Here is a 13,142-nt window from a genome sequence, read left to right as displayed (position 1 = left end):
GACTCCGTGTGAATTACACTCTGCACCTGGCTTTCTTCTTCCCTTACACTCCCTTGTAGCATTCTTTGTTTCAGAAAGAAGGTCACTGGCCAATAATTTCAGAAAAGACCAACCCCAGTTACCAAGTTGCCTGACGCCAGCTGTAGCTGTTTTGAAATTTCGCAAAAGAAAAAAAAAAAAGCAAGACCTTCATTAGGATATAAAATCTCTCCTATTCCCAGGGAGTGGCGGGGGGTGGGTGCTGCTGTGTCCTCTCTTTGCCCGGCAAAGAATAAAGCTACTTTTTCTCGTTCCTCCAAAACCCTGCCTCCGTATTTCTTTTCGGCATTGGTGCATGGAGAGTCAAGATTTTGGCATCATTGGTCACGCCATTGCCAGTACCACTCAGACAATGAGCCCCTGAGCCAGTCCTGCCCTTTAGGGGACCCTATTCTAACCCTCCTCCAGCCATGATTCTGCCCATGGCAACAGGGGGTCTCACAGGGGAAGGTGATGTGCCCACTTGGAAACTGCTCCCTTCTAGCCCATCCCAGAATCCAGAATTCCCACCCCAGAAGCCCTACTTGGGCTTCCAGAAGGATGGACCTCCTCTACCAGGTCCTGGAGGCACAAGGCTGGGAGGAGGAAGGAAAATGTGGCAGCAGGAGGCCTCCTGCTTTCCTTTGGACCCTTGCTCGCAGCCCTGGAAATGTCAGGGTGCCCTGGGGCTTGCAAGGTCTATACTTAGTGATTAATAGAATCTCATGACAAGATCAAACATACTCTGGTACTTAAGGTTACCAATTGAGAAGATGATTGAATAAACAGAGATGTTGCCTAAGTAAACTTAAGATTGGTTATTTAAATAAAAGCCCTGAAGTTGGCATTTTATTATGGAACCTTTCACAGTATATTGTTTAGGGACTCAGGAATACCTTCATAGATGTCAAATCATAAAGAACATGACAGGAGGCATAAAACCGCAATTCAAGACGATGGTTACCTGGGGAGATGAAGAGGTATGATCATGGAGGGACAAATGGATGTTGGTAATGTTATCTTTCTTAAGCTGGAAAATGCATGTGCAGATGTGTATTTTAAAAATAATAATTAGTATTCTTTAAATTGTATATATGATGTAAGATGTGAACAATATGAAGTAACTGGGTGTGGGCTATTTGGCAACTCCCAGTGTATCTTTGCAACCCTCTGGTAAATCTAAAACTATTCAAAGATTATTAAGTTCATTTAATTAAAATGGTGTATATCATATGTATCATAATAAAAACAAGCAAAATTACAGAGTGCACATGTGATATATTTCATTATAAAATATTATAGTGTGAATGAAAATCAATCAAAATTTTGTACAAAAAATAGGTAGGCATCATTAAATCTGAACATGAAGGGTCTAAAATAATTTAAGAATGATGAGTCTATTTTCGTTACTTACACTTTTATGCAGTCTGTTATTTTTATCATCTCTTTTTTGCATCATTTAACAAAATGTTTGGGTTTTTTCTTACCTCTTTTGGTGCTTCTAAATCTTTTCCTTTGAAGTGAAAGCTCTTAAGTTGTTCTACACAGATCTTCCTTGACTTACAATGCGGTTACATCTTGATAAACCCATTGTAAGTTGAAAATATCCTAAGCCAAAAATGTGTTTAATGTATCCAACCTGCCAAACATCATAGCTTAGCCCAGCCTACCTTAAACATGCTCAGGACACTTACATTAGCCAACAGTTGGGCAAAATCACCTAACACAAACCCTACTTTATAATAAAGTGTTGAATCCTCACGTAATTTATTGAATACTGTACTGAAAGTGAAAACAGATTGGTTGTGTGAGAACAGAATGGTTTAAGGGTATCTGTTGTTTACCCTTGGGATTGCGTGGGTGACTGGGAGCTGTGGCTCCCTGCCACTGCCCAACATCCTGAGAGAGTATTATTCCACATGTCACTAGCCTGGGAAAAGATCAAAATTCAAAGTACGGTTTCTATTGAATGTGTATTTCTTCGCACCATCATAAAGTTGAAAAATCCTAAGTCAGGGACTGTTTGTATATCCTACCACGTATTAAACGAACATGTTCCTATGGACTGCTATAAAATCAATCATATATTCCGTAAGGTTTTATAAACCACTTGGTTTATAAATGAACACATCACCCTAAAGGAAGCAATTATATCTTTTAAGATTGTTGGCATTATGCTGCCTTTCACAGTAATGGATTAGGTAGGGGTTTTTTGGTTTGTTTGTTCACTCTTAATATAAGATGAATGATTCACAGTCTGTGTACTTACTGTCAATTCTTAGAAAGGAATTTGTGTTTTATTGATGAATAATGAAGACTGGGCTTGCAACCAAATTCAAAAGTGCTTCTAGACAGAAGTCATGATTACATTTCAAAATAACAAGAAGAAACACCTCAAGTCATGATTAAAAATAAGTCTTACTACTAACAGTTTTACAACTTTGTCTTTCTAATTAATGTTAAGTATTGCCTTATTTTCATTTTCCAGTGCTAAAGATTCATTTCCACTTCCAAGGTTTGCTTTTTGAAGATTTTAGTTCAATCCAACATCCACTGGACAAGTAAACACTTCATTTGTTTTTGTTCTTTAAGAGAGATGGCCTGGTGCTGAAGGCTAATGCCTTCATTTTATCAACTATATCAGTGCGTTATTACTTAGCAGTGAGAAGAGGCTTCTGGGGCTAATTAAGTTAGATTTTTTTGTCCACTGGCATAATATTGACCTGCACTGAGCAGCAGAAAAGCAAAAAGAATGCTCTAGAAAAGCTAAGAGGCATGATCAGGAAAACAGTGCAATGAAATGAGCCCATAAAATCTGAAAAAGACATACATGTAAGGCCATTCAACATTAGGAAAATACAACAACATTTGAAAGTGAGAACTGAAGAGCATGGTCTACTTGCAAGCAATCTCATTATAGAAATCATAAACATAAGTCAGTCCACCTCAAAGAAATGCATTTTAGGTCACAATTAATCATCGTGATCTACTCAACATTTCCATGTTCAAAGAAAGTGAGAAATTATTCCATAATATTCACACTGGTTAAAACAGGATGACTTTAAGACACAGGGCAAGTGACTGCGAACATGGTTCAATTGCCCATATGGAGCAACCGTTTCTCTTACCTCCAAAATAATAGGTGCCCCCTGAATAAATCTGCTCAGGCCCCAGGGAAGGAGATGCAGAAGCCACTTGGCCATCCACCACCACGCTCAGGTAACTCCTTTTGGCAGACAAAGAGACGGAATGCCACTGCCCATCATTTAATCCAACACCTGGGGGAGGTAAAATTAGTTAAAAGGGATACCTCTTAACAGTGAACATTGTAAGCAGTTGGTTAGAAATAGCAATGTACACATCACTCAATCAAGGGCAGCACTCACAACTATTTTTTTTTTGTTTTTTTTTTTTGTGGTACGCGGGCCTCTCACTGTTGTGGCCTCTCCCGCTGCGGAGCACAGGCTCTGGACGCGCAGGCTCAGCAGCCATGGCTCACGGGCCCAGCCGCTCCGCAGCATGTGGGATCTTCCCGGACCGGGGCACGAACCCGTGTCCCCTGCATCGGCAGGCGGACTCTCAACCACTGCGCCACCAGAGAATCCCTCACAACTATTAATAAAAGAAAAGAAGAAGGGAGAGAGGAAACGGAGGTCAGTGGGCAATCAGCACCCTCTGCGTGGAAATAGGGCATGATTATCTTCCTTTCTTGGGGCCTCAACAGAGAGAACAAAATTCTAACTCAACTTTGGACAATCCTGAATGGTTAAAATCTTTCAATGGTTCAAATCTTATTTGGCATGGGCTAATTTTCAGCTTCCACCATGTAATTTACCTTTTAAAAGGAGGGATTTGGGAAGAGCACAGATATTTTCCAAAATTCTAGTTTATACCCAATAAATGATTTATCTGCTCTTTTACACTTTGCTGTAGTCATTTTTTGTGAGACCAGAATATTTAGCAAAGTATATGAAGTCAATCATTACAAAAATATTTGAAGAGATTATAATGCATGCTGAAAGCCTACTGGTATAATGCAAAGTTAAAAAATAAAGCAGCGTGGAAAACCATATTTACACAACTGATCATAATAACTTTCAGATTTCGTATCTGCAAGTTCAACCAGTTGCCATAATTTATTGGTAGCTTCCAAATGAACACTCAGGGCACTTTTGGGGTCAGGCACAGAAATGCACAGAGCAGAGAAAAATTTGAGTTGACTGACATGCATGCTTCTAGCTGAGGTCAAGTAAGGCAAAACTTCTTCTTTCAGCTCTCACATGTAAACCTGTCTTCATATTTTTGTGTTTTTTGTTGGTGATTTTGCTGTTTAAAAGGCCCCCTGGCACAGTGATGAAGGGCTGTCTAGTGTTCTTAAGTGCAAGAATGCTATGATTTGCCTTATGGAGAAAATAAATGTGATGGATAAACTTCATTCAGGCATGAGTTAGAGTGTTGTAGGCCACGAATTCAATGTTGGTGAATCAATAATAAATACTAAATAACGTGTCTTCAAACACAATCATACACACAAGGTTCTGTTGATAGGCAGACAAAAATGTTGCCACCACAGGCTCACAGGAACCTAACCCTGTATTTCCCCTGGGAACAATGGTTTAGTATTTGCTAATTCCATGTTCACAGCAACTTCAGAGAACATAACTATTGCAAGTATTGAGAATCGACTCTATACATACAATTCTTATTATATTCCTAATTTTATATAAATATGGGAAAGGGCTGAAAGGAAATATCTCTACATATAAACAGTAATTTTTGCATAAAAGAAAACTGTGGTTGTTTTTACTTCTCTTTATAATTTTTCTGTATTTTCCAAGTTTACATATATAATAAAAAATTGCTATAATCAAAAATCAAGGTTTTCTTATCACCTATAGAAACAGTCACTAGTCCCTCCTAAGGCAGTCCCAGTGTCATGAATCCAGGAGATGGTGGAGCCTTTCCCTCTTAAAGGGAATTAAGTCTACAAAGGTTCTGTTTTGAATACTCAGCAGACAGGCGGAATCTAAGTCTCACTATTGTAGGCAAACCAGTAAGGTTTACATCCACCGAATAGTCAACTCTGTATGATTTTGCAGATCAAATTACTGAGCAAAAATATAAGTACTCTATTAAATCTAAAGTCATGGGCCTCTTTCCTGATATTATGTGCAATTTCTTTATTTCTCCAGCTATTTTTTTTTCTTTTTTTCTTTCTTTGCTGTACGCAGGCCTCTCACTGTTGTGGCCTCTCCCACTGCGGAGCACAAGCTCCGGACGTGCAGGCCCAGTGGCCATGGCTCAGGGGCCCAGCTGCTCCGCGGCATGTGGGATCTTCCTAGACCAGGGCACGAACCCGTGTCCTCTGCATCGGCAGGCGGACTCTCAACCACTGCGCCACCAGGGAAGCCCTCCGGCTATTTTTGACCACAAGCTTTCAGACAGAAAATGCATGGAAGCTCCATTAGATGCCGAAGCTCTTTGCCCTGTACGCATTTAGTGTAACACAAATTCCATCCTGGGCACCAAAGCTTATTTTTAAATTATATCCATGAAGCAAAAAAGATTTCCAAAGATCCAATTCTGATTTGGTTTGTGAAAGATAATGAGAAAGACCTAAAAACTGAAAACCGAAGAATGTAGGCTAGATACTTTTAGACACATTTTCTAAGAGTGGACTCTGAAATAGACGGCTGAAGAGAGTTATATAATCCCTGACGATATGAGACTGGACTAAAATAAATCAAATGTCCCACATTTGTCATCCTGTGCTTCCTTTAAGAGGACACATTTAGAGCGAAAATCCTTGTACTGAGTTTTGCGTCACACGGACGAACACTTCCCACCCTCCTCACCCCACCCTGCGTCTCCCACCGTCTCTTCCTCACAGCTCGGATGTGCCTGGATACAAGGCCCTGCTTCTGTTATCTCATCTTAGGCTTTCCATTGGCCTGGGACGGTGCTCATCAAACTACCTGCGGTTATGGACATTTTGTTTTCTGATCTACTGCAGATTGACACTTTTATAAAATTCAATAAAAATGAATGACTGAAACATTAAAGAAAGAAGATACATAAAATGCAAGCCCACTGACCATATGCTTAGAAGGTGTGGCAATACCTCCTTGCTATAACGGTTTCTAGGAGACTACTCTCAATTTTTGTACTTATCTTGGTAATAAGTATTTCAGTGAACCAGTATATTCCAAGGAGCACACTCTGAGTAGCAGTGCTCCAGGTAGCTGCTGGGTAGCTGCAGCAGGATAAAGTCAAAGGCTTGGGGACATCTTCTGTCAATACAGAAGCTAATTTAGATTAAGAACACAAGTCTGAACAAGTTAAGAACAAAAATCATAAATCTTGCCCTCAAAGTCCACCTCCTCAATTTGGGATGATTCGTCGTCTAAAGGAGGGAAGGAAGGAAGGAAGGAAGGGAGGGAGGGAGGGAGGGAGGAAGGGAGGGAGGGAGGGAGGGAGGGAGGAAGGAAGGTAAAGTAAAATAAAATAAAGTTATTAAAATAAAAAATAATTATTAAGAAAAAGAAAATTATTAAAAAAAAAAAAACGGACAGATAGAACCCTAGGACAAATGGTGGAAGCAAAGCTACACAGACAAAAGTCTGTCAGGACAGCCATTCTGCGATGTGACACCGTTAAATGCACCCATTTGCCCAGCTTGCGGGTTACGAAGTTGTGCTGTGTTTGCAGCGGGACTTCAGAAAGCTATTCTTGAGCCTCATTTGTAACAGACAGCGCTCGCTTATGATGAGGAGACTTTTATTACCTGTCACTGGGATTTATTGCTCAAATTAAATAATGAAAGACCCATTTAATTCATTTCACCTAACTCTACATAATAAAAAGGATAATTTTTAAATTGGATTCTATTTTTCTTTTAAATCTACAGCTCCTTCCACGTTAATGTCTGATGAGAAGTGAGCCCCTTTCCAAGGCCACATCGTGGTGAAAGAGGGGAAGAAAAGGAGGAATTGCAGCATTTGTATTTTTTCTGATTCATGGTATAAGGTAACTAAATGCTAATTCTAGTACACGACTCCCACCACTCACAACTTTCGAATGTAGGGGAAGGGATATGTTGTTGGTATAATAATAATAAAATAATAACAGTTTTAGTGACTATTATTCATAACAGGTACTGCGTGCTTTATATGCATCATGTCATTTAATCCTCAACATTACTACTGTTATTCTCATTTTAAATATGGAGAAAATAAACCTCAAGAGGAAAAACAAATCACCCCAGGAAGTATCCAGCTGGTGAGCTGATTCCAAAACCCACACTCTTCGCCGCCTGCATGACAGGTGGCCCCCTTATTGTTTTGCTCATGTTAAACAATTAACTATGAGAAAGAGAAAAGCAGCCCCTAAGAGCTAGGGGCTAGTGGTCTGGTACTCTCAGGGAGGCCTTGGTGGTGTGAGATGCTGGTGGGCGTCCGGAGCTAGGCCTTGGTGTTCTCCCACTGAGCATAACAAGCTCACAGAACATCAATATTAGACAAGGTCACTCTGTCACTACAACGAACTGGGACCAAAAAAAAACCCCCCAAAACAAACAAACCCCAAAAGTACTTTACAGACTGGTTTAAGCACAGACAAAAGCAAGGCTACTGTGCAAACCACAAAAATACCAAGTCCTCTCCTGGCTAATACGAATAACAACTGACTTTTTAAATCAAATACAGATTTAGCCTTATTTTATTCCTCCATCCTTCTAAATAATACTTACAAAGATACTTAACCAGTTACCCTCACCTCCTGGCAGCATTTAATCCCAAGCAATTTTCCATTTCCTTGAACCCCCCACGCAAAACAGCTAACTCAACCTACAATCCTATGACAAGTCATCCTTAACACCTTTGTAATGAGACTCTCCCATGGTTCCCCTGGGTGAGGGTTCTCCTTGTTGCAATAAGCAACAAACCCAAACTGTTTGATTGCAGGTATGATCACTGTGGTCTCTGGGTAGAAACCATGGACACCTCCAGCTGGAAGAACAGAAGAATAGATGGAAAGATTTGCAAGTGCAGGTGGCAGGAGAATGTGGGATCCTTTACAAGAACCTCCTCCCTCTCCCCTTCTTCTCCTTCTCCTCCTCTTTTCTTTTCTCTCTCTCTCCCCTTCTTCTCCTTCTCCTCCTCTTTTCTTTTCTCTCTCTCTCTCCTTCTCTCTTTTTGTCTCCCTCTCAGGCCCCAAAACACATAGACACACAAAATACAGGAGGAGGAAAAAGGTTTATCTCTGCTCCTTGTATATAATACCAGGGGCCAGTCTTAAACTGCTACGGAAATATTGTGACACTTTAGCTAGCATCGCTCTTTCATAAGAGTATAACAGGCATTCATGAAGTAGGATGTGTAAAGGGGGAAGAAAAAAAACAACCCTGCTATATAGGGTAGATTCTTTGCAAAGAAGCAAAAGGCAATCAGACAAAGGCCATTACTCAAGGAGCAACTGAAGGAATTTGCCTGTTCCAAGTAACTTCTGGTGCTCTGAAACTGTGCCAGACATTTCTATATTCACTAACTATAGCCACTAACCAGAATTAAAGATCCATGACACCAGATTGCTCTTGCCGAGAGGAAAATATGGAGGTCAATGCTGCCAATCACTTTAGGGGAAAGAGGGACTTCCAGGGAGCGATGGGGCTCTAAGGTGAAAAGCAGGAATATTCCAACAGTGAAAGGGAAGAAGGGGGAACTTTAAAAATGGCTTCTCCTGGGTGAGGCAAATCAAGACGGCAGTCCCATTGCCAGGGTCACAAGAATCACGAAGGCCTAGTAACTGAAACACGCAGAGGCATCTCACAGGCGGAGTCGAGACGGCATACTGGGAGAATGTGGAATTCGCGTCTCCTCACAACTAGGGTACCTACCAGGTACTGGTGGGGGACCACAGACACCTAAGGGAACAGGAGGAACCCCCAGTGACTGGGTAGGACGTGGGGTGTGGGGGTAGTGAAGGGGGAGGAGAAGTGGAGGCAGGATGAGATGGGTGCCCCTGAGGGCTGGCTGTGGGGGGGGAGGGGATCCCACACCCGAAAGGGGAAATTGGGGAACCACTGGGATGGCAGAGGATCAAAAGGGAGCATGGCCAGGTTTACCATGCCCACGTGGGCCCCTGGGAGACTGCTGAAGACCCAGGCCTGATCCTCTGCCCACAGAGGCCCCCTCCAGCTGTGCAGGTCCTGAGGGAGTAGGAGGAAGGCAAGGCGGAGTAAAAGTAAAGCCAGACCTCCAGGACCGGCACCCCTGAGGGGCGGCTGGGGGAGGTGAGGAGCTCCTACACCAAGTGGTACCCACCCCCGTTAGGGGGGAGGACCTGGGAGAGAAGGTGGGGGAGGGGCACGGAGGAACAGAAGGGAACGCCGCCAGTGCGTCCCCTGTCCACTTAGGCACCAGGAAGGCTGCTGGGCTCCCGGGGCCTAGTCCTCTGTCCTCGGAGCCTCCCTCCTGCGCACAGAGCCCAAGCCCCGCCCCCACACCCCCACCCAGGGCCCCACCTCTACACTGGGAGACCCCGTCCAATGAGCTGGGCCTAAACCCCACCCACACACCCTCACTCAGGGCCCTACCTCCAAACTCCGGAACCCCACACTCCAGAGGCCCTCCTTTGGATGTGCTGCCTCTCCCCCTCCCCAAGTCCTAAGCAGACACCCCACCTCATGCTTGAATGTCACCCAACCTAGGCCCCGCCCCCAAGGGACTTTTCCAGCTACCTAGGTCCTGAACCTAGGCCCCGCCCCATGCTCAAACGTCACTCCCCTAACCGCCTAGGACCCACCCCACCCTAAACCCCACCCCTGCCTAGAGTTCCACCCCCACCTAAACTCCACCCGCATAGCCAGGGCTTTTTTTTTTTTTCTTTTTTCTGTTGTGGTTGTATTTTACCTTGTTGAAGTTGTTTCAATTATAGTTTTATTTTTCCTAATATATTTTTTATCTTTCTAATTTTATTTTCTATTTTATTCTTTGATATTGTACTGTTCCTTTCTTTCTTTCTTCTTTTTTTTTAACTGCACTGTGAAGCTTGTGGGATCTTGGTTTCCAGGTCACAGGTCATGCCCAAGATCCTGTGGTGAGAGCTCCGAGTCCAAACCTCTGGACTAACGGAGAACCTCAGACCCCAGGGAATATTAATAGGAATGAGGCCTCCCGGAGGTCCTCATCTCAGCACCAAGACCTGACTCTATCCAACTGCCTGCAAACTCCAGTGCTGGACGTCTCAGGACAAACAACCAGTAAGACAGGAATACAGCACCACCCATCAAAAAAAAAAAGAAACAACAAAAAAATATGTTACAGATGAAGGAGCAAGGTAAAAACCTGCAAGACCAAATAAAGGAAGATAAAATAGGCAACCTACCTGTAAAATAATTCAGAGTTAGGATAGTAAAGATGATCCAAAATCTCGGAAACAGAATGGAGAAAATACAAGAAACATTTAACAAAGATCTAGAAGAACTAAAGAGCAAACAAACAGTGATGAACAACACAATTACTAGAATTAAAAATACTCTAGAAGGAATCAATAGCAGAATAACTGAGGCAGAAGAACGGATAAGTGAGCTGGAAGATAAAATGGTGGAAGTAACTGCCAGGGAGCAGAATAAAGAAAAAAGAATGAAAAGAACTGAGGACAGTCTCAGAGACCTCTGGGACAACATTACACGCACAAACATTCGAATTACAGGGCTCCCAGAAGAAGAGGAAAAGAAAGGGTCTGAGAAAATACTTGAAGAGATTATAGTCGAAAACTTCCCTAACATGGGAAAGGAAATAGTCAAGTACAGGAAGCAAAAAGAGTACCATAAAGGATGAACCCAAAGAGAAACATGCTGAGACACATTAATCAAACTATCAAAAATTAAATACAAAGAAAAAATATTAAAAGCAGCAAGGGAAAAGCAACAAATAACATACAAGGGAATCCCCATAAGGTTAACAGCTGATCTTTCAGCAGAAACTCTGCAAGCCAGAAGGGAGTGGCAGGACATATTTAAAGTGAGGAAAGGGAAAAACCTACAACCAAGATTACTCTACCCAGCAAGGATCTCATTCAGATTCGATGGAGAAATTAAAACCTTTACAGACAAGCAAAAGTTAGGAGAATTCAGCACCACCAAACCAGCTTTACAACAAACGCTAAGGAACTTCTCTAGGCAGGAAACACAAGTGAAGGAAAAGACCTATAAAAACAAACCCAAAACAATTAAGAAAATGGTAATAGGAACATACATATCGATAATTACCTTAAATGTAAATGAATTAAATGCTCCAACCAAAAGACATAGACTGGATGAATGGATACAAAAACAAGACCCGTACATATGCTGTCTAGAAGAGACCCACTTCAGACCTAGTGACACATACAGACTGAAACTGAGGGGATGGAAAAAGATATTCCGCAAAAATGGAAATCAAAAGAAAGCTGGAGTAGCAATTCTCATATCAGACAAAACAGACTTTAAAATAAAGACTATTACAAGAGACAAAGAAGGACACTACATAATGATCAAGGCATCAATCCAAGAAGAAGATATAACAATTTTAAATATTTATGCACCCAACATAGGAGCACCTCAATAAATAATGCAAATGCTAATAGCCATAAAAGGGGAAATCGACAGTAACACAACCATAGTAGGGGACTTTAACACCCCACTTTCACCAATGGACAGATCATCCAAAAGGAAAATAAATAAGGAAACACAAGTTTTAAATGATACATTAAACAAGATGGACTTAACTGATATTTATAGGACATTCCATCCAAAAATAACAGAATACACTGTCTTCTCAAGTGCTCATGGAACATTCTCCAGGAAAGACGATATCTTGGGTCACAAATCAAGCCTTGGTAAATTTAAGAACACTGAAATCGAATCAAGTATCCTTTCCAACCACAATGTTATGAGACTAGATATCAATTACAGGAAAAAAACTGTAAAAAATACAAACACATGGAGGCTAAACATTATGCTACTAAATAACCAAGAGGTCACTGAAGAACTCAAAGAGGAAATCAAAAAATGCCTAGAAAAAAATGACAATGAACACACGATGACCCAAAACCTATGGGATGCAGCAAAAGCAGTTCTAAGCAGGAAGTTTATAGAAATACAATCCTACCTCACAAAACAAAAAAAATCTCAAATAAACAACCTAACTTTACACCTAAAGCAATTAGAGAAAGAAGAACAAAAATAACCCAAAGTTAGCAGAAGGAAAGAAATCATAAAGATCAGATCCGAAATAAATGAAAAAGAAATAAAGGAAAGAATAGTAAAGATCAGTAAAACTAAAAGTCAGTCCTTTGAAAAGTTAAACAAAATTGATAAAAATTGATAAAATTGAAAAATTGATAAAAATTGAAAAAGAAGAAGTAACAACTGACCCTGCAGAAATACAAAGGATCATGAGAGATTACTACAAGCAACATATGTCAATAAAATGGACAACCTGGAAGAAATGGACAAATTCTTAGAAAAGCACAAACTTCTGACAATGAACCAGGAAAAAATAGAAAATATAAACAGACCAATCACAAGCACTGAAATTGAAACTGTGATTAAAAATTTTCCAATGAACAAAAGCCCAGGACCAGACAGCTTCACAGGCAAATTCTATCAAACATTTACAGAAGCACTAACACGTATCCTTCTCAAACTCTTCCAACATATAGCAGAGGGAGGAACACTCCCAAACTCATTCTACAAGGCCACCATCACCCTGATACCAAAACCAGACAAAGATGTCACAAAGAAAACTACAGGCCAGTATCACTGATGGACATAGATGCAAAAATCCTCAGCAAAATACTAGCAAACAGAATCCAACAGCACATTAAAAGGATCATACACCATGATCAAGTGGGGTTTATCCCAGGAATGCAAGGATTCTTCAATATACGCAAATCAATCAATGTGATACAACATTTTAAAAAACTGGAGGATAAAAATCATACGATAATCTCAATACATGCAGAAAAAGTTTTTGACAAAATTCAGTACTCATTTATGATGAAAACTCTCCAGAAAGTAGGCATAGAGGGACCTTACCTCAACATAAAAACGATCATATATGACAAACCCAGAGACAACATCG

General features: G+C 41.1%; 1 protein-coding gene across 7 annotated transcripts in view; it reads right to left on the bottom strand.

The window, feature by feature from the left end:
• CNTNAP4 (contactin associated protein family member 4) overlaps positions 1-13,142 on the bottom strand; it is a 264,366-nt gene that overhangs the window by 82,153 nt on the left and 169,071 nt on the right. For 6 of the 7 annotated variants that reach the window (XM_060000066.1, XM_060000069.1, XM_060000072.1 and 3 more), the window contains one exon: positions 3,147-3,296. The exons of the other annotated variant lie outside the window; for it this stretch is intronic. In XM_060000066.1, the coding sequence (XP_059856049.1) occupies positions 3,147-3,296 (150 nt within the window). The remainder of the gene's footprint in view (positions 1-3,146; positions 3,297-13,142) is intronic. 7 annotated transcript variants of the gene reach the window in all.

This window comes from Delphinus delphis, chromosome 20 (assembly GCF_949987515.2).
Source record: "Delphinus delphis chromosome 20, mDelDel1.2, whole genome shotgun sequence".
Classification (NCBI taxonomy): Eukaryota; Metazoa; Chordata; class Mammalia; order Artiodactyla; family Delphinidae; genus Delphinus; species Delphinus delphis.
The sequence above is the reverse complement of the archived record's forward strand: the minus strand, read 5'-3'. Positions and strand labels throughout refer to the sequence as shown.